The sequence below is a fragment of the Lithobates pipiens genome, unplaced genomic scaffold (assembly GCF_037356315.1).
Source record: "Lithobates pipiens isolate NorthernLeopardFrog02 unplaced genomic scaffold, aLitPip1_a1.2 Scaffold_8, whole genome shotgun sequence".
In the NCBI taxonomy this organism is placed as follows: Eukaryota; Metazoa; Chordata; class Amphibia; order Anura; family Ranidae; genus Lithobates; species Lithobates pipiens.
The window spans coordinates 668120300-668141714 of record NW_027507903.1 but is presented as its reverse complement, the minus strand read 5'-3'; the positions used below and the strand labels follow the sequence as shown (position 1 = coordinate 668141714).

At 49.8% G+C, this 21415-nt stretch overlaps 1 protein-coding gene across 1 annotated transcript in view; it reads right to left on the bottom strand.

The window, feature by feature from the left end:
- LOC143961917 (RNA-binding protein FXR2-like) overlaps positions 1-10350 on the bottom strand; it is a 31593-nt gene extending 21243 nt beyond the window's left edge. The window contains exons 1-10 of the mRNA XM_077471253.1: positions 10188-10350; positions 9051-9103; positions 8228-8321; positions 8066-8137; positions 7705-7847; positions 5403-5496; positions 5175-5291; positions 3979-4149; positions 3817-3895; positions 1572-1681 (exon numbers count right to left, since the gene is read on the bottom strand). Coding sequence (XP_077327379.1) covers positions 1572-1681; positions 3817-3895; positions 3979-4149; positions 5175-5291; positions 5403-5496; positions 7705-7847; positions 8066-8137; positions 8228-8321; positions 9051-9103; positions 10188-10238 — 984 coding nt within the window. The 5' untranslated portion in view covers positions 10239-10350. The remainder of the gene's footprint in view (positions 1-1571; positions 1682-3816; positions 3896-3978; positions 4150-5174; positions 5292-5402; positions 5497-7704; positions 7848-8065; positions 8138-8227; positions 8322-9050; positions 9104-10187) is intronic.
- Positions 10351-21415: the final 11065 nt, after the last annotated feature.

Here is a 21415-nt window from a genome sequence, read left to right as displayed (position 1 = left end):
AAACTGTCCGCTGAAAGCCCACACACGAGCGGACTGTCCGCTGAAACTTGGTTTCAGCGGACAGTTTCAGCGAACAGTCCCCGCGTGTGTACGCGGCCTTACATTGCTGGTCAGTGAGAAGAATGTCCCTTACATTGGTGATCAGTGGGAAGAATGTTCCTTACATTGGTGATCAGTGGGAAGAATGTTCCTTACATTGGTGGTCAGTGGGAAGAATGTTCCTTACATTGGTGATCAGTGAGAAGAATGTTCCTTACATTGGTGATCAGTGGGAAGAATGTTCCTTACATTGGTGATCAGTGGGAAGAATGTTCCTTACATTGGTGGTCAGTGGGAAGAATGTTCCTTACATTGGTGGTCAGTGGGAAGAATGTTCCTTACATTGGTGATCAGTGGGAAGAATGTTCCTTACATTGGTGATCAGTGAGAAGAATGTCCCTTACATTGGTGATCAGTGAGAAGAATGTTCCTTACATTGGTGATCAGTGAGAAGAATGTTCCTTACATTGGTGGTCAGTGAGAAGAATGTTCCTTATGTTGGTGGTCAGTGAGAAGAATGTCCCTTACATTGGTGATCAGTGAGAAGAATGATCCTTACATTGGTGATCAGTGGGAAGAATGTTCCTTACATTGGTGATCAGTGAGAAGAATGATCCTTACATTGGTGATCAGTGAGAAGAATGTCCCTTACATTGGTGATCAGTGAGAAGAATGTTCCTTACATTGGTGATCAGTGAGAAGAATGTTCCTTACATTGGTGATCAGTGGGAGGAATGTTCCTTACATTGGTGATCAGTGAGAAGAATGTTCCTTACATTGGTGATCAGTGGGAAGAATGTTCCTTACATTGGTGATCAGTGGGAAGAATGTTCCTTACATTGGTGATCAGTGAGAAGAATGTCCCTTACATTGGTGATCAGTGAGAAGAATGTTCCTTACATTGGTGATCAGTGGGAAGAATGATCCTTACATTGGTGATCAGTGGGAAGAATGTTCCTTACATTGGTGATCAGTGAGAAGAATGTTCCTTACATTGGTGATCAGTGGGAGGAATGTTCCTTACATTGGTGATCAGTGAGAAGAATGTTCCTTACATTGGTGATCAGTGGGAAGAATGTTCCTTACATTGGTGATCAGTGGGAAGAATGTTCCTTACATTGGTGATCAGTGAGAAGAATGTCCCTTACATTGGTGATCAGTGAGAAGAATGTTCCTTACATTGGTGATCAGTGGGAAGAATGTCCCTTACATTGGTGGTCAGTGGGAAGAATGTCCCTTACATTGGTGGTCAGAATGTCCCTTACATTGGTGGTCAGTGGGAAGAATGTTCCTTACATTGGTGATCAGTGGGAAGAATGTTCCTTACATTGGTGATCAGTGGGAAGAATGTTCCTTACATTGGTGATCAGTGGGAAGAATGTCCCTTACATTGGTGGTCAGTGGGAAGAATGTCCCTTACATTGGTGGTCAGTGGGAGAAGGAAGAAAGGGGGAGGAGCCTTGTATCTTATCTGACTTGTGGTTGAGCGCTGATATTTCTCCATAAACACGGAGCTGTGAATGGATTTTTACCTCTTTGGTCTCCTCTGTGGCATCTGCTTCGGCTTCCACCCTCACCCGGACAACACCGGATTTATCTACGATGTCCTGGATGACGTTGCCGTTCTTCCCGATCACCTTTCCTGGAAGAAGAAAAAAAAAAAAAAACCCCACGCATGAAATGACAGGAGTGACACCACACCGATTCCACTACAAGATCAAGCTCTATAAAAAAGGAGGAGGATTTTACTGGGACTTCACCCTTAAATTAATCAAACCCCCGCCAGCCAGTCAAATGCGGCACTCTATGGCCCCATCCAGCCTCTCCAGTAAAGACCTCCCTGGTTGCGGCCCCATTCATTCCTATGGGTGACCAGCTTATCCGGACATTCATGTACAGTGAATACGGGAAGGGGCCCTTGGATCGGGTCTGCACTAAGGAGGGACGGATGGGGATGGTTTAGGTGGAAAAAGGTTGTGCTGGGAAGGGCCTTGCATTGAAGAGACCCAAAAAGGAAAGTATTTACCATTGCAAGCAGCACTCCGTTAGACCCCCATACACACTATTAGATTTTTTTTTTTTGCAGATTTTTGTCTTAAGATTTTACCTCCATATTATATTATATGGTTTTGGTAAATCTAAAGAGATTAAATTTGTATGCAATCAGGCCCTTGCACTACATACTTTTGTATAGTGTGTATGGGGTTTTAAATGCAACAGACCACACCCTTCCTCCATAAAATACAACCAACAATCACACGCCAAACCCACACCTTGCAACCCCCTCAGCCCCAAAACCCACACACTGCACCCCCCCCCCCCCCTCGGCCCAAAAACGCACACGCACACTGCAATCCATTCACACCAAAGCCCCATAATGCAGTCCCTCCCCACTCTACCCCAAAACTACAACCCCCTCACTTACAAATCTGCGACCGAAGAAAAAAAAAAAAAAAAAAAAAAATTTGCATACTACTACTACCCCCAACTCTATACATGGTAACCTTGAGGCCAAAACCACTTTTGGCTTAATTACTTCTCTGAAGATCCAATAAGTTTATACTCCCCCCCCCCCCTCCCAAATGTCCCAGAGATCATTTATAACGGATATTTACACGCAACAATGTGAAATCATTTGAAGTCCGGTCCAGGCCTCGCCCCTTTTACTCCTAAGCATGGCAAAGCAATACCAAGAGCAGGAAAGAAAAAGAAAGAAAGAAAAAAGAAAGAAAGAAAGAAAAAGAAAAGGCAAACTTATTTTATCATCTATCGAGAAAGTCTCTAATGGAAGTCATAAAAAGGTGACACATCCAAAATCAATCCAACTAAGGGGTGGAGAACACAACAAAACACTAAACAGGATCACAAACACCCATCAGAACTTGCACTGTATAGAGTTCCTCCTCAAGGTTGCTACATCCAAAGCTGGCATCAGAGGAGGCCTGGACTTCCATCGGATGGGGGGGGGTTGGGTGGGGTATGAACAGAGGACCAGGTGGAAGCCTTACAGATCTGAGAAACCGCAGCCTGATGCCCAACAATTCTTCAAGAGGCACTAAAAGATCCAGAAGAGCGCACCTAGGCAGAAGAAGGTGGAAGCTGTTCTCAAACACCACTAGCTTGAATGATGGGGTGCCCGAGCCATCAAGGATTGCCCAATTGGTTTGCCATAAGGTGGACCATCAGGAAAGGAAGCAGTGACAGCAAGATGGGACGCTCAGCCCAGATAATGGGGGGGGGGGGGGGGGTGAGAAAAGAGGGGAAGAAAAAAAAAAAAAAAAAAAAAAAAAAAAAAAAACGGACCTTCTTATGAGGAATTGGATCTCCACAGATGGGAGAAGAATGAATGATGTTCTGATTAAGGCGAAATACAAAAATTATCTCTGGAGAAAAAAGGTGAAAAGTTCTACATCACAACATCGCGCTGTCCCTGTGCAAGACTAGGAAGGGTTCCTTACCCCAGCCAAGCTACTCCTACAGACAAGAAGCACCACCCTATGGGGTAAAGCTGTCCGTCGACAGCTCAAATTCCGGCCGATTCTTCCTAGGACACCAGCATAAAAAAACAAAAGGTATGATGGGTAGAGGAGAGGTAACCCTGGATGCGTTTGCCAGTGTCCACATCTTCTATAGGGGGCAGTATAACCCAACACTATACAACTTTCTAACTTCCTCAATAGACAAAGGGGGAAGGGAGAAGAGAAAAAAAAAAAAAAAAAAAGGAGGAGGAGCTCTCTCATACATATACTATAATACATCTGACAGGACACCACTTACCCACAAGAGCCTTCGGGACGTCCATTGAGGCCTCTGAGAACTCCAGATACCCCCGAGCCTTGCGAACGGCTTCCTCTGACTGCGGAAGGAGACAAAAACCACTAACTATTATTTCACCGCCATTACAGAGTATGCACTCCACCAATAATCACATAGCATCACCTCTCCGTATATCCTGAATGTAAACGTGTCCTCGTCCAGCTCAACGGCCGCCACTCCGGGAACTTTCCGAGCCTGCTGGATGTTCACCCCGTGTGCCCCGATAGCCAGACCAATCAGATCTTCCCGAACTGCAAACTCCTCTCGATACGCCACCGCAATCTGTTTACTGACCTGTAATGACAGAGCGGCATCAGCCAACCTGTGCCACCCCTCCCTCTACCGGCGCCAGCCAACCCGTGCCCCCCCCGCCCTCCTCCCTCTACAGGCGTCAGCCAACCCGTGCCCCCTCCGCTCTCCTCCCTCTACAGGCGTCAGCCAACCCGTGCCCCCTCCGCTCTCCTCCCTCTACAGGCGTCAGCCAACCCGTGCCCCCCTGCCCTCCTCCCTCTACAGGCGTCAGCCAACCCGTGCCCCCCCGCCCTCCTCCCTCTACAGGCGTCAGCCAACCCATGCCCCGCGCCCTCCTCCCTCTACAGGCGTCAGCCAACCCATGCCCCCCGCTCTACAGGCGTCAGCCAACCCGTGCCCCCCCCGCCCTCCTCCCTCTACAGGAGTCAGCCAACCCGTGCCCCCCGCCCTCCTCCCTCTACAGGAGTCAGCCAACCCGTGCCCCCCGCCCTCCTCCCTCTACAGGCATCAGCCAACCCGTGCCCCCCGCCCCTCCCTCTACAGGCATCAGCCAACCCGTGCCCTCTTCTATGTGCATCACCCTGGAGGAGGAGGAGGACAGACCCCTTGCCCTCTTCTATGTGCATTACGGAGGAGGAGGACAAACCCCTTGCCTTACTGACCTGTAATGACAGAGCGGCATCAGCCAACCTGTGCCACCCCTCCCTCTACCGGCGTCAGCCAACCCGTGCCCCCCCCGCCCTCCTCCCTCTACAGGCATCAGCCAACCCGTGCCCTCTTCTATGTGCATCACCCTGGAGGAGGAGGACAGACCCCTTGCCCTCTTCTATGTACGAGGAGGAGGAGGAGGAGGAGGAGAACAAGGACAACAGACCCCTTGCCCTCTTCTATGTACGAGGAGGAGGAGGAGGAGGAGGAGGGAGGAGGAGGGAGGAGGACAGACCCCTTGCCCTCTTCTATGTACGAGGAGGAGGAGGGAGGAGGGAGGAGGGAGGAGGAGGACAGACCCCTTGCCCTCTTCTATGTGTGTCACCCTTCAGGAGGAAGGCAAACCCCTCCCCCCTCACCTCGAGCTGTTTAGCTGCCTCCTCGTTGTGGGTGATGAACCTGAGTTTGGTACGTAGCGCACGTAGGTGGATGTCGCTGAGTAGGGACGACCGTTTGAGGACTGTCTCATCTGTGGACTGAGGAAAAAAAAAAAAAAAAAAGAAGGGGGGGGAAGAAGGAGGGACGTTAGGTACCAGTTCTAAAAGGCCCCCCATCTAATGTGAATCCCCCCCCAGATCCAATCTCACCAGTACAACAAGTTCAGTTCCAGTTTTGTCCATAAAGACACAGTTGGCCCCCACCACTCTCTTAAACTCCTTGTGGACCTCCACATTGGTTGAACTACAAAGACAAAAAAGGAAGGGGGGAAAAAAAAACGCAATTTAGGACAAAAACATGTTGTTATTTGCTGATCAAGGAGTGTCTCCCCCCACCCCCCCCAGACCACCAATACCAAAAATATACAAAGAGAAATGCAGTTTAAAGAGGAGGGCCGGTTTAAAAAAAAATAAAAAAAGTTAAAAGTCAGCAGCTGCAAACACTGTAGCTGCTGACTTTTAATAAGCACACTTACCTGTCCAGGGCGCCTGTGATGTCGGCCACCCGAGGCTGACCCGTCCCTCGGCTCTCTGGTCCCGGCGCCGCCATTTTGGATAAGGGAAACAGGCAGTGGAGCCTTGCGGCTTCACTACCCATTTCCTACTGCGCGAGTCACGCAGCGCTTTGTGAACAGGGCGCGCTGTGTTCTGGGACACACAGTTCCCAGAACACAGCGCGACCCATTACCCAGAAGACGCCGCACGGAGGAGAGAAAACAGAAGATCTCCGCGGAAGAGGAAGAGGCAGATTAGGACGATGTGCCTAGCAGCAGGCATTTCTGGCAAGTTAAAAAAAAAAATCATTTTTTTTTTCTAAATTTTTAATGTATGTTTTTTTTTTTTCAGGGTGGCCCTCCACTTTAAATTCCCAACAAAAAGGTAGCCGACTCATTAAGAAGTCACATAACCACCCTATGTAGGTGAATGTACATTCATGGTGTGGCAAGAGACCAAATAGGCAAAATCCAGTGCGGTTTGAATGTAAATCACTGCATTTGGCCACTAGATGGCGATACGAATAATCATTGATTATGAAATTGAAAGTACTGCATTTGGCCACAAGATGGAGCAAAGTATAGGAATTTTGATATGATATGCAGCTCCCTCTAGTGGCCAAATACGTATAATTGATTATTAAATTGAAAGTACTGTATTTGGCCACTAGAGGGAGTTGCATATCGTATCAAAATTCCTATACTTTGCTTCCTCTAGTGGCCAAATACAGTACTTTCAAATAATCAATTCTACATTTGGCCACTAGATGGCGATACGTATAATTGATTATTAAATTGAAAGTACTGCATCGCCATCTAGTGGCCAAATGTAGAATTGATTATTTGAAAGTACTGTATTTGGCCACTAGAGGGAGCTGCATATCATCAAAATTCCTATACTTTGCTCCATCTAGTGGCCAAATACAATATTTTCAATTTCATAATCAATGATTATACATATTGCCATCTAGTGGCCAAATACAGTGATTTTTTTCATCTTGCCATTAAATCTTCTGCCCTTGTTGTTGTTTTAACTTTGGATAGTAAAAACTTTATTTACTGCCACTAAATCCCTTATACAGCCCACCATTTTTTGTCTGGTCATTAGCCTAGGGCAGCTTTTGGTGAACATTGGCACCCCCAGATGTTTTGGAACTACATTTCCCATGAGGCTCAACTATAATGCAGAGTGCATGAGCATTATGGGAAATGTAGTTCCAACACATCTGGGGGGTGCCAAGGTTCGCCAATCACTGGCCTAGGCCAGTGTTTCTCAACTCCAGTCCTCAAGGCGCCCCCAACGGGTCATGTTTTCAGGCTCTCCATTATTTTGCACGGGTGATTTGATCAGTCGCACTGCCTTAGTAATTACCACAGCCGTTTCATCTGAGGGAAATCCTGAAAACATGACCTGTTGGGGCTCCTTGAGGACTGGAGTTGAGAAACGCTGGTCTAGGGTATAAGAAGATTGCCAAGACCCTTTGAGACTTATGAAGAGCAATAGGAGACAAGTGGGTGATGGGGAGGTCAATGGAGGGGAAGTGGGGGGGCTACTGAAAGGGGGGGGGTGGGGGAGTAGTCAATTAGAGATGCATAAAGAGCTACAGGAGGCAGCAAAAGTTTATGGGGGGGGGGGTTAAGTGGGGTGCACTTTAAAGTGTATGAAGTGGGGGGGGTGTCTTCAGGAGGAAGCTGATTTGATTGGGAGGGGCTTTGAGATGTATGAAGAGCAACAGGAGACAAGGAGGGGTAAGTGGGGACTATGAGAGGCCACAAAAAGTTGATGGCGGGGCTTTAAAAGCAGATTTCTTCCTCACCCCTCCCCAAAAAATAAAATATTTAAATAATAATAATAGGGGGGGGGACCCTATATTTAAAAAAAGGCAGGGTTGCTGTATAGCCCCACCCATAACATGCCACGCCCATACACTCCAGCCAATCACCACGCTCCAACTCACATTTTGCGGAGGTCCTCTGGGATCGGCAGGCAGTATTTGAAGAAGATCCGACCCACTTGGTTCTGGTTGACGGGTCGCAGGCGGTCGGCGGTGACGATCTCGTTGTACGGGGCGTTGCAGACCGAATATTCTATCACATAAAACTGAGGAATCGAAGAGGACAGCGAGACGTGAAATTTGAAATCCGAGTGCGCAGCCCACTCCGCCCCCAAATCTGAAATCCGAGTGCCCCCCCCGCCCCCAAATCTGAAATCCGAGTGCCCCCCCCGCCCCCAAATCTGAAATCTGAGTGCCCCCCCGCCCCCAAATCTGAAATCTGAGTGCCCCCCCGCCCCCAAATCCGAGTGCCCCGCGTACTCACATCGCCCTTTATCATCCGGACCTGAGCCAACCACCAACCGGAGGGCTCCTGATCGTTGGGGTGGGACAACACCTGGGGGAGGAAGTTTACAGGTTACATTCATTCTAATACACACCCACCCCTACGTACAATCGTATCGGTCTCGCTGTGGCGGGTCATTACCTCCACCTGGTCCTCCTCGGAAATCTCCAGACTCTCAGCAGCAGGGGGCGGTAGTCTCACTTCACAGATGGGCACTTGTCTTTCGGGGAAGGAGCTGGAGGGGGGGGAAGGGTAAGACACAAAGTTAGGAGATATAAATCCTGATAGGATGACATTATTACCTTCTTCCTGCCGCCTTCACTGGGAGCTCCTGGTCACCATTTAGGACAGTGACAGGGTGACAACGTAGGAGAGCAAGTGGGAGATCGCTGCCACCCCATAACAGGAAGTGCCTGAACATGGACCATCTTTGAAAGGATCGTCAAGAGAGATTCAAGCCAACTTCCATTAAAAGTATCCTCGGTGATCCCACCACAAAGGTCCCTTCCTGGTATAGTGTGACAACATCTGTCCATGTCCCGTGACAACATGCTCCGACGTTGTCACCTCATAAAAGGAAATGCCTAAACAAGGACCATCATTGGAAGGATCACCAGGGATTATTATAAAAGAAAAAAAAAAAAAAAGATACAAGACAAATTCTAGTAAAAGCATCCTTGGTGGTCATCTTTGGTGATCCCACCATGAAGGTCCCTTCATGGGGGGGTGGTGGAGGAAGTCGAGGGCCCCATGGGGGGGGGGGTGTTAGTTATCCGCTAGGCTGCCGCCTGCTGGCTTCTTTTACCCCTTGGGAGCCTCAACTGGTGTTCCGGGTCACTTTGGGGTGTTCCATGGGATCTCCCAGTTCTCCTTGGTGGGGCTGATAGAAATCCCAATGGTGGAGTCCCCCCTCCCCCGATGGACTCCTGATATCCATAGACCCGGCCCTGCCATGTGTACTCACTTGTTGGGGAAGGACACAGTGACGGTCTCCTCGTGAACATCCTGAACATAACCCTGGAAGACAGAGAGAGAGGAGGTGAGAGTGTCCCCGCCCTGATAGACAGGAAGTGACGGGGGGCAGGGGGCAGTATTGGGGGACAGGATGGTGGTCAGTATTGGGGGGAGGGGGACAAGGGACGGTGGTCAGCAATGGGGGGAGGGGGGAGGACAGGGGACGGTGGTCAGCAATGGGGGGGGGGATGGTGGTCAGCATTGGGGTAGAGTGGGGGATTGGTAGGGGGGGCATATTAGTGTGTGGTAGGTGTGGGGGAGGGGTGTACAGAGATGGGGGTGGTGGGGGATGGGATGGTGGTCAGTATTGGGGTACAGTGATAGGTGTGGGGGAGGGGTGTACAGAGATTAGGGGGGTGGTCAGTATTGGGGTACAGTGATAGGAGTGGGGGAGGGGTGTACAGAGATTATGGTGGGGGTGAGGAGGAATGGTGGGGGATGGTACGGTGGTCAGTATTGGGGGGAAATAGGATGGTGGTCAGTATTGGGGTACAGTGGTGGGAGTGGGGGAGGGGTGTACAGAGATTATGGGGGGTGGTGGGGGATGGTGGTCAGGATTGGGGTACAGTGGTAGGAGTGGGGGAGGGGTGTACAGAGATTATGGGGGGTGGTGGGGGATGGTGGTCAGGATTGGGGTACAGTGGTAGGAGTGGGGGAGGGGTGTACAGAGATTATGGGGGGTGGTGGGGGATGGTGGTCAGTATTTGGGTACAGTGGTAGGAGTGGGGGAGGGGTGTACGGAGATTATGGGGGGGGGGTGAGGAGGAATGGTGGGGGATGGTACGGTGGTCAGTATTGGGGGAATGGGATGGTGGTCAGTATTTGGGTACAGTGGTAGGAGTGGGGGAGGGGTGTACAGAGATTATGGGGGGGTGTTGGGGGATGGGATGGTGGTCAGTATTGGGGTAGGTGTGGGGGAGGGGTGTACAGAGATTATGGGGGGGGGGGATGGGATGGTCAGTATTGGGGTACAGTGGTAGGTATGGGGGAGGGGTGTACAGAGATTATGGTGGGGGATGGTATTTGTGAGATTAGGAGTAGGCCCTGTCCCGGTACTCTCCCCTCCCCCTCGGGTAGTTTCACTCACCGTGTAGAAGGCTCCGGTCTCGGCTCTCACTTCCACCTCGATCCCCTCCATCACGCCGCACGCCGCTCTGCCTGCACACACACGGCTCTACCCTCATTGGCCGGAAGTTTCCTGACTCCGCCGCTCATTGGTCACAGGAACTTTCTCACTCACCAATCCCGGCTCGCAACAAAAGCAACAACCGGACACCAAGAAACCAGGCCATGGATTGGCTGTTGGTATAGAGATGGGGCCGCTGATTGGACACTTAGGAGCATGGGCACTGCGCTGACAGCTGCAGGGAGTCTCGGCCAGTGGGCGGGATTAAGCAATGGCTGCGTCGTGATTGGTGGCGGCCGAGTTACTATAGTAACATAAACGTATAAGGACAAACTACAAAAATAGAAGCGTGCTTGGGAGATGATTGGGCTCTCCGATACTGGGGCGGGGCCACGTGGAGAGCCCCGCCCTTTTTACGGTCCTAGGATGAGCAGAGGGAGGAGCTGGAGAGAGTGACACGCCCCCAACCTACAATCACTGCACCTACTGCAGAGTATTACTACTATAACTTCCTGCAGATTATCACTGTTATCCTATGCTGCAGAGAATAACTATTCCCTTCTAGAGAGTATCACTGCCCCCTGCAGAGCATTAGTAGTATTCTTTCTGCAGAGTATTACTTCTATTCCTTTCTGCAGAGTACTTCTTTGATTCCTTTCTGCAGAGCATTATTACTATTCTTTTCTGCAGAGTATGGCTGCTGTTCCTTTCTGCAGAGTATTACTTCTACACTGACAGAGGGTGAGCAGAGGAGAGACGATCAGAAGCATCTCCTCACAGGGGAGACTGTACAGGTAATCAGGGCACTGATCATCGGTGCAGCCCCAGCAGTGCCCAGCAGTGATGCCAGTCAGTGCTGCCTAATTAGTGCACATCAGTGCCACCTATCAGTGCTGCATATCCATGCCGCCTCATCAGTGCTGCATGTCAGTGCCACCTCATCAATGCTGCATATAAGTGGCACCTATCAGTGCTGTATATCCATGCGATCTCATCAGTGCTGCATATCAGTGCCACCTATCAGTGCTGCATATCTATGCCACCTCATCAGTGCCATCTCATTAGTGCTGCATCATCAGTGCTGCATATCAGTGCCACCTAGCAGTGCTGAATATCCATGCCACCTCATCAGTGCTGCATATCAGTGCCACCTAATCAGTGCTGCATATCCATGCCACCTCATCAGTGCCACCTATCAGTGCTGCATATCCATGCCACCTCATCAATGCCGCATATCAGTGCCACCTATCAGTGCTGCATATCCATGCCACCTCATCAGTGCCACCTATCAGTGCTGAATATCAGTGCCGTCTCATCAGTGCTGAATATCAGTGCCACCTATCAGTGCTGCATATCCATGCCGCCTCATCGGTGCTGCATATCCATGCCATCTTATCAGTGCTGCATATCAGTGCCACCTATCAGTGCTGCATATCCATGCTACCTCATCAGTGCTGCATATCAGTGCCACCTATCAGTGCTGCATATCCATGCCGCCTCATCAGTGCCGCATATTAGTGCCACTTATCAGTGCTGCATATCCATGCCGCCTCATCAGTGCCGCATATCAGTGCCACCTATCAGTGCTGCATATCCATGCCGCCTCATCAGTGCCGCATATCAGTACCACCTATCAGTGCTGCATATCCATGTCACCTCATCAATGCCGCATATCAGTGCCACCTATCAGTGCTGCATATCCATGCCACCTCATCAGTGCCACCTATCAGTGCTGAATATCAGTGCTGAATATCAGTGCCACCTATCAGTGCTGCATATCCATGCCGCCTCATCGGTGCTGCATATCAATGCCATCTATCAGTGCTGCATATCAGTGCCACCTATCAGTGCTGCATATCCATTCTACCTCATCAGTGCTGCATATCAGTGCCACCTATCAGTGCTGCATATCCATGCCGACTCATCAGTGCCGCATATTAGTGCCACTTATCAGTGCTGCATATCCATGCCGCCCCATCAGTGCCGCATATCAGTGCCACCTATCAGTGCTGCATATCCATGCCGCCTCATCAGTGCCGCATATTAGTGCCACTTATCAGTGCTGCATATCCATGCTACCTCATCAGTGCTGCATATCAGTGCCACCTAATCAGTGCTGCATATCCATGCCACCTCATCAGTGCCACCTATCAGTGCTGCATATCCATGCCACCTCATCAATGCCGCATATCAGTGCCACCTATCAGTGCTGCATATCCATGCCACCTCATCAGTGCCACCTATCAGTGCTGAATATCAGTGCCGTCTCATCAGTGCTGAATATCAGTGCCACCTATCAGTGCTGCATATCCATGCCGCCTCATCGGTGCTGCATATCCATGCCATCTTATCAGTGCTGCATATCAGTGCCACCTATCAGTGCTGCATATCCATGCTACCTCATCAGTGCTGCATATCAGTGCCACCTATCAGTGCTGCATATCCATGCCGCCTCATCAGTGCCGCATATTAGTGCCACTTATCAGTGCTGCATATCCATGCCGCCTCATCAGTGCCGCATATCAGTGCCACCTATCAGTGCTGCATATCCATGCCGCCTCATCAGTGCCGCATATCAGTACCACCTATCAGTGCTGCATATCCATGTCACCTCATCAATGCCGCATATCAGTGCCACCTATCAGTGCTGCATATCCATGCCACCTCATCAGTGCCACCTATCAGTGCTGAATATCAGTGCTGAATATCAGTGCCACCTATCAGTGCTGCATATCCATGCCGCCTCATCGGTGCTGCATATCAATGCCATCTATCAGTGCTGCATATCAGTGCCACCTATCAGTGCTGCATATCCATTCTACCTCATCAGTGCTGCATATCAGTGCCACCTATCAGTGCTGCATATCCATGCCGACTCATCAGTGCCGCATATTAGTGCCACTTATCAGTGCTGCATATCCATGCCGCCCCATCAGTGCCGCATATCAGTGCCACCTATCAGTGCTGCATATCCATGCCGCCTCATCAGTGCCGCATATTAGTGCCACTTATCAGTGCTGCATATCCATGCTACCTCATCAGTGCTGCATATCAGTGCCACCTATCAGTGCTGCATATCCATGCCGCCTCATCAGTGCCGCATATTAGTGCCACTTATCAGTGCTGCATATCCATGCCGCCTCATCAGTGCCACCTATCAGTGCTGCATATCCATGCCGCCTCATCAGTGCCGGATATCAGTACCGCATATCAGTGCTGCATATCCATGCCACCTCATCAGTGCCGCATATCAGTACCGCATATCAGTGCTGCATATCCATGTCGCCTCATCAGTGCAGCATATCAGTGCCACCTATCAGTGCTGCATATCCATGCCGTCCTCACCAGTGCCGCATATCAGTGCCACCTATCAGTGCTGCATATCCATGCCACCTCATCAGTGCCGCATATCAGTGCCACCTATCAGTGCTGCATATCCATGCCGCCTCATCGGTGCTGCATATCAGTGCCATCTATCAGTGCTGCATATCCATGCCACCTCATTAGTGCTGCATGTCAGTGCCACCTCATCAGTGCTGCATATCAGTGCCACCTCATCAATGCTGCATATCAGTGGCACCTATCAGTGCTGTATATCCATGCCACCTCATCAGTGCTGCAGATCAGTTCCACCTCATCAGTGCTGCATATCAGTGCCACCTATCAGTGCTGCATATCTATGCCACCTCATCAGTGCCATCTCATCAGTGCTGCATATCAGTGCTGCCTCATCAGTGCTGCATATCCATGCTGCCTCATCAGTGCTGCATATCAGTGCCATCTATCAGTGCTGCATATCCATGCCACCTCATTAGTGCTGCATATCAGTGCCACCTCATCAGTGCTGCATATCAGTGCCACCTCGTCAGTGCTGCATATCAGTGCCACCTCGTCAGTGCTGCATATCAGTGCCACCTCGTCAGTGCTGCATATCAGTGCCACCTATCAGTGCTGCATATCTATGCCACCTCATCAGTGCCGTCTCATCCGTGCCGCATATCAGTGCCATCTCATCAGTGCTGCATATCAGTGCCGTCTCATCAGTGCTGCATATCCATGCCGCTTCATCAGTGCTGCATATCAGTGCCACCTATCAGTGCTGTATATCCATGCCGCCTCATTAGTGCTGCATATCAGTGCTGCATATCAGTGCTATCTATCAGTGCTGCATATCCATGCTGCCTCATCAGTGCTGCATATCAGTGCCACCTCATCAGTGCTGCATATCCATGCCACCTCATCAGTGCTGCATATCAGTGCCACCTCATCAGTGCTCCATATCAGTGCCACCTATCAGTGCTGTATATCCATGCAATCTCATCAGTGCCGCATATCAGTGCCACCTATCAGTGCTTCATATCCATGCCACCTCATCAGTGCTGCATATCAGTGCCACCTATCAGTGCTTCATATCCATGCCACCTCATCAGTGCTGCATATCAGTGCCACCTATCAGTGCTGTATATCCATGCCACCTCATCAGTGCCGCATATCAGTGCCACCTATCAGTGCTTCATATCCATGCCACCTCATCAGTGCTGCATATCAGTGCCACCTCATCAGTGCTGCATATAAGTGCCACCTATCAGCGCTGCATATCCATGCCACCTCATCAGTGCCGTCATATCAGTGCCGTCTCATCAGTGCTGCATATCAGTGCCACCTATCAGTGCTGCATATCCATGCCGCCTCATCAGTGCTGCATATCAGTGCCACTTATCAGTGCTGTATATCCATGCCGCCTCATTAGTGCTGCATATCAGTGCCACCTAATCAGTGCTGCATATCAGTGCCATCTACCAGTGCTGCATATCCATGCCGCCTCATCAGTGCTGCATATCAGTGCCACCTATCAGTGCTGAATATCCATGCCACCTCATCAGTGCTGCATATCAGTGCCACCTAATCAGTGCTGCATATCAGTGCTGCATATCCATGCTACCTCATCAGTGCCGCATATCAGTGCCACCTATCAGTGCTGCATATCCATGCCACCTCATCAATGCCGCATATCAGTGCCACCTATCAGTGCTGCATATCCATGCCACCTCATCAGTGCCACCTATCAGTGCTGAATATCAGTGCCGTCTCATCAGTGCTGAATATCAGTGCCACCTATCAGTGCTGCATATCCATGCCGCCTCATCGGTGCTGCATATCAATGCCACCTATCAGTGCTGCATATCCATGCTACCTCATCAGTGCCGCATATCAGTGCCATCTATCAGTGCTGCATATCAGTGCCGCCTCATCAGTGCTGCATATCAGTGCCACCTATCAGTGCTCATCAGTGCCACCTATCAGTGCCACCTCATCGGTGCCACCTAATCGTGGCCATCTATCAGTGCCCATCAGTGCCACCTAATCAGTGCTGCATATCAGTGCCGCCTCATCAGTGCTGCATATCAGTGCCACTTATCAGTGCTCATCAGTGCCACCTATCAGTGCCACCTAATCAGGGCCATCTATCAGTGCCCATCAGTGCCACCTAATAAGTGCTGCATATCAGTGCCGCCTCATCACTGCTGCTTATCAATGCCACCTAATCAGTGTCACCTATCAGTGCCCATCAGTGCCACTTAATCAGTGCTGCATATCAATGCCACCGCATCAGTGCTGCATATCATCAGTGCCACCTATTAGTGCTGCATATCATCAGTGCCACCAATCAGTGCTACATATCAGTGCTGCCTCATCAGTGCTGCATATCATCAGTGCCGCATATCAGTGCTGCATATCAGTGCCGCCTCATCAGTGCTGCATATCAGTGCCACCTAATCAGTGTCACCTATCAGTGCCCATCAGTGCTGCATATCAGTGCCACCTAATCAGTGCTGCATATCATCAGTGCCACCTATCGGTGCTACATATTAGTGCCGCTTCATCAGTGCTGCATATCATCAGTGCCACCTATCAGTGCTGCATATCAGTGCCGCCTCATCAGTGCTGCATATCATCAGTGCCACATATCAATGCTACATATCAGTGCCGCCTCATCAGTGCTGCATATCATCAGTGCCACCTATCAATGCTACATATCAGTGCCGCCTCATCAGTGCTGCATATCATCAGTGCGACCTATCAGTGCTGCATATCAGTGCCGCCTCATCAGTGCTGAATATCATCAGTGCCCATCAGTGCCACCTATCAGTGTCACCTATCAGTGCCGCCTCATCAGTGCTGCATATCAGTGCCGCCTCATCAGTGCCACCTATCAGTGCCGCCTCATCAGTGCTGCATATCAGTACCACCTAATCAGTGCCCATCAGTGCCACCTATCAGTGTCACCTATCAGTGCCGCCTCATCAGTGCTGCATATCAGTGCCACCTCATCGGTGCCACCTATCAGTGCCGCCTCATCAGTGCTGCATATCAGTGCCGCCTCATCAGTACCACCTATCAGTGCCGCCTCATCAGTGCTGCATATCAGTGCCACCTATCAGCGCACATCAGTGAAGGAGAAAAATTACTTATTTACAAAATCTACAGAGACAGAAAGAAAAACTTTTTTTTTTTCATTCTTTTTTCGTTTGTATAGCCAAAAATAAAACCCCAGAAGTGATTAAACATCACGAGAAGAAATCTCTATTTGTGTAAAAAATAAATGATAAAAAATCTCTCTCAAATTGGCCTGGGCAGGAGGGGGGTTAAGACTCCTTTCTCACTTGGGGCCGCCCATGCGTTAGCGGTAAAGCGCCTCTCGTTTTAGCGATTTACCGCTGTTTAAGCGGTGCTTTTTGGCCAATAACGGGGCTCTTTTAAGCCCCAAAAAAATGTTGAAAACTCCTGTGTTGCGGCGCTCCCGAAACACTTTTCAGGCACTTTCCGAAGCGCTGCCCATTCATTGCAATGGACAGGGGCGGTGGAGGAGCGGTGTATACAGCACTCCCAAACCGTCCCGCAATCGCACCGCCCCACTGTGAAAGCACTCATTGCAATGAATGGGAGGCAGTTTTCAGGAGCTTTACGGGCGATCATTTTTTAATATGTATATACAATAAATATAAATATATATATATATATATATATATATATATATATATATATAAATTGAGAAACCTCACAACTACAGGGCTATGTCTGGTAATAGGTCAGATCAGTTGTTATGATGGTCAGAAATATAGCAATGTAGGAATTGCTCCAAGTACTGATTGGTTCGCTCTGCGGCCCCATTAGACTGTGGGTGGTACGCAGAAGAGAACGCAAGCTGAATACCCAACTGTGCACAAAAGGCTCGCCAGAACCGGGAGACAAACTGACTGCACCTGTCCGAGACAATCACCTTGGGTAGCCCATGTAAGCAAAAGATCTCCTGAGCAAAAATGGAAGCCAATTCCTTAGAGGTGGGCAACTTCTTAAGTGGAATACAATGACACATCTTTGAGAACCAGTCAACCACCATAAGGATAACAGAGTTGCCTTGGGAGTTGGGCAACTCCACAATGAAATCCATAGACAGGTGAGTCCAGGGCCTCTCTCCATTGGGTATGGGTTGTAGGAGGCCCACTGGAAGGTGTCGTGGAGTCTTACTCTGAGCACACACGGGACAGGCAGCTACGAAGGCAGTAACATCAGCCCGTAGACTAGGCCACCAGAATTGTTGGGAGATGGCCCAAATGAGTTGATTCTTCCCAGGATGGCCAGCTGCCTTGGGAGAATGGTAAGTCTGGAGCACTGCAGTACGGAGACTCTCTGGGACAAAGCAGCGGTCCCAAGGTTTATCAGGAGGAGCATGGACCTGAGCAGCAAGAATTTTGTCACCCAAAAGAGGAGTAAGAATGGTGCGAACCGTAGCCAAGATACGATCAGGAGGAATCATAGGAACCGCAACCGACTCCGACTTGGAACTGGAGGAAAATTGTCGTGACAAAGGCATCAGCCCTTACATTCTTAGTACCGGGTAAGAATGAGACAATGTAATTAAAGCTCGACAAGAAAAGAGCCCATCGCGCCCTTCTGGGAGAGAGTCGCTTAGCCTCAGACAAGAATGTAAGATTTTTATGGTCAGTAAGAATGAGAACCGGCACAGTGGTACCTTCAAGGAGATGTCTCCATTCTTTCAGGGCTAAAATGATCGCCAACAGCTCTCTGTCACCAATCTCATAATTGCACTCAGCAGGTGACAATTTCTTGGAAAAGTAGCCACACGGATGCATAGCGCTCTCAGAGTTAGGACGTTGAGATAGAAGGGCGCCAACTCCAGTCTCAGAAGCATCAACTTCTAGGATAAAAGGCAACATAGGATCAGGATGTGCCAACACAGGAGCAGAAAGAAAGGCAGCCTTGAGAGTCTCAAAGGCCTTAATGGACTCCGGAGACCAACTCTGTGGGTTACCGTCCTTTCTGGTCATATCAGTCAGGGGCCTGGCCAGAGATGAGAAGTTACGAATAAACTTCCGATAGTAGTTGGCAAAACCCAGGAAACACTGCAGAGGACGTAAACCCACATGTCAAGGCCACTGTAGGACTGCTGAAAGTTTCTCTGGGTCCATCGAAAAACCAGCAGTGGAAATGACATAGCCCAGGAATGTAACCTGTTCACGATGGAACTCGCACTTCTCCAGTTTACAATAGAGATTGTTCTCTCTTAGTTTCTGAAGCACACGACAGACATTTGTGTGGTGGCTCTCCAGGGACTTGGAAAATATGAGGATATCATCGAGATAAACCACCACACACAATTGCAACAAATCTCAGAGGACATCCTTAATAAATTCCTGGAGAACTGCCAGAGCGTTAAAAAGGCCAAAAGGCATTACCAGGTATTCATAATGGCCTGTTCTGGTATTAAACGTGGTTTTCCACTCGTCGCCCTCCTTAATGCGCATGAGATTGTATACCCCTCTCAAGTCAAGCTTCGTGAAAAATGTTGCTCCCTTGAGGCGGTTAAATAACTGTATAATCAATGGAATCGGGTAGGCATTCTTAATCGTGACACGTTTGAGACCCCTATAATCTATACAAGGTCTCAGTTCACCGCTCTTCTTCTTCTTCAAAAAAGAAACCAGCACCAGCAGGAGATGAGGATTTGCGGATGAAACCTCGAGAAAGTGCATCAGCAACATACTCCTCCATGGCCTTATCCTCCGAGACCGACAAAGGGTAAACCCGGCCACGAGGAGGTATGGCACCAGGTTGAAGGTCAATTGCACAATCATAAGACCGGTGTGGAGGCAAACTACCGGCTTGACCTTTATCAAAGACATCGCTAAAATCGCGGTACACCTCCGGCAGGGAGGGGAGTGAAGAGGTGCACAGGACTTTGGATACCTTCAGGAAGCATGTCTCACTGCATTGTGGTGACCAGGAGAGAACCTCAGCACGGAGCCAATCAAGAGGGGTTGTGCCTCTGTAACCAAGTATAACCAATAACCAGTGGAAACCTGGGTGAGGAAATAATCCAATTCCAATTTATCTCATGGTGAAGCACCCCTACGGCCATGGACAATGGAACCGTCTCATGAGTCACATGGGCATGCTGTAAAGGTCTCCCGTCAAGAGCCTCAATGGCAAGTGGAGTGTCATGCAGCTGCAGTGGAATCAAGTGCTGAGAAACATCAATGAACAGGCCTGCAGCCCCAGAGTCGATTAGAGCCTGTATCTCGATGGACGACTCAGCCCAAGAAAGGGTGACTGAAACCAGGGGCTTATCCTTCTGGATAACTGGGGACGAAACAACGCCACCTAAGGTCTGTCCATGACAGGACCTCAAGGTTTGGGCGTTCCCTGGACGGGTAGGACAAGACTTCAAAAAGTGACCCGCCTGGCCATAATAAAGGCACAATCTGTCCCTCCTCGTAAAGGCTCTCTCATCCGCAAGAGAGACGCGTGAAGCCCAGGTGCATGGGTTCATCGTCAATGACCGACTCGGTACCAGAAGGCATTGGAGGTGAGGGAGGCATGGGTGGGACTACAAAGCTCAGAGGCAAACATACAGGAGGCTTCCGCAAGCGCTCCTTAAGAGAAAGTCTTTCTCTGAGTCTGTAATCAATAAGGATGGCAAACGAGATCAAGCTCTCCAGCTCAGTGGGTATATCTTGGGCTGCTATCTCAAAAAATAAAAAGGTAAATAGAAAAAGCGTAGTCAAAGCATAGCCAGAGTCCAGTAACCAGATTGAGTAATTAGCCAGGCCAGAGTTCAATAACCAGATCGGGTAATCAGCCAGGCCAGAAGTCAGGGATCCAAGTAGAGCAACAGCAAGCAGGATAAGGAGCCAGAAGGGATGTCAGCAAGCCAGTCTTTAAACAGAACCGCAGGAGATGGTTTCTTGTGATGTGACCAAGGCTAAGGCAGAGGTGAAGTGAGCTGGACAGCTTTAAGTAGGCAGGTCAGACGAGCATGATCAAGAACAGCTGGTAACTGTGGAGAGAAATGAGAGCAGGCAATTAGCCGACAGCTGAGTTGCCAGCCCAGAGAAGGAACGGCTAAGCCTGCCCTGACAGTACCCCCTCCTCAATGACCCCTCTCCCTCGGAGGGCCACCGGGCTTGAGGGGAAACTGTCTATAGAACTCGAGGAGGAGGACAGGGGCATGTGCGTCCCAGGATGAAACCCAGGAGCGTTCCTCCGGACCGTACCCCTTCCAATGCACCTGGTACTGTGTGCGCCCACGGAACCTACGGGAGCCAACAATGGATTGTAACTCATACTCCTCATGATTCTCAACCTGAATAGGGTGAGGGGATGGCACAGAGGTGGTAAATCGTTTACAGACCAACGGTTTCAATAAGGAGACATGAAACACATTTGAGATGCGCATACTAGGAAGAAGGTATAAGCCACTGGGTTAATCCTGCGAAGGATACGGAGATGCAAACTTCAGTGAGGGAACACGAAGCCGGAGGTTGCGAGATGACAGCCAGACCCTGTCTCCAACCTGGTAGGAAGGCGCAGGCAGGCGTCTGCGGTCAGCATGGAGTCTGTACCTATCATTAGCATGACGCAAAGCCTCCTGGACTTGTACCCAAGTGGAACGAAGACCACAGAGATGCTCCTCTAACGCAGGAATACTCTGCGGAACAAACGAGTCAGGCAACATGGGAGGTTCGGAAACCATAATTCGCCATAAATGGAGACAATGGAGACAATCAGGAAGCACAATTCAAGGCACTGTTGTGAGCAAACTCTGCCCATGGTAATAGGTCTGATCAGTTGTTATGATGGTCAGAAATATAGCAATGTAGGAATTG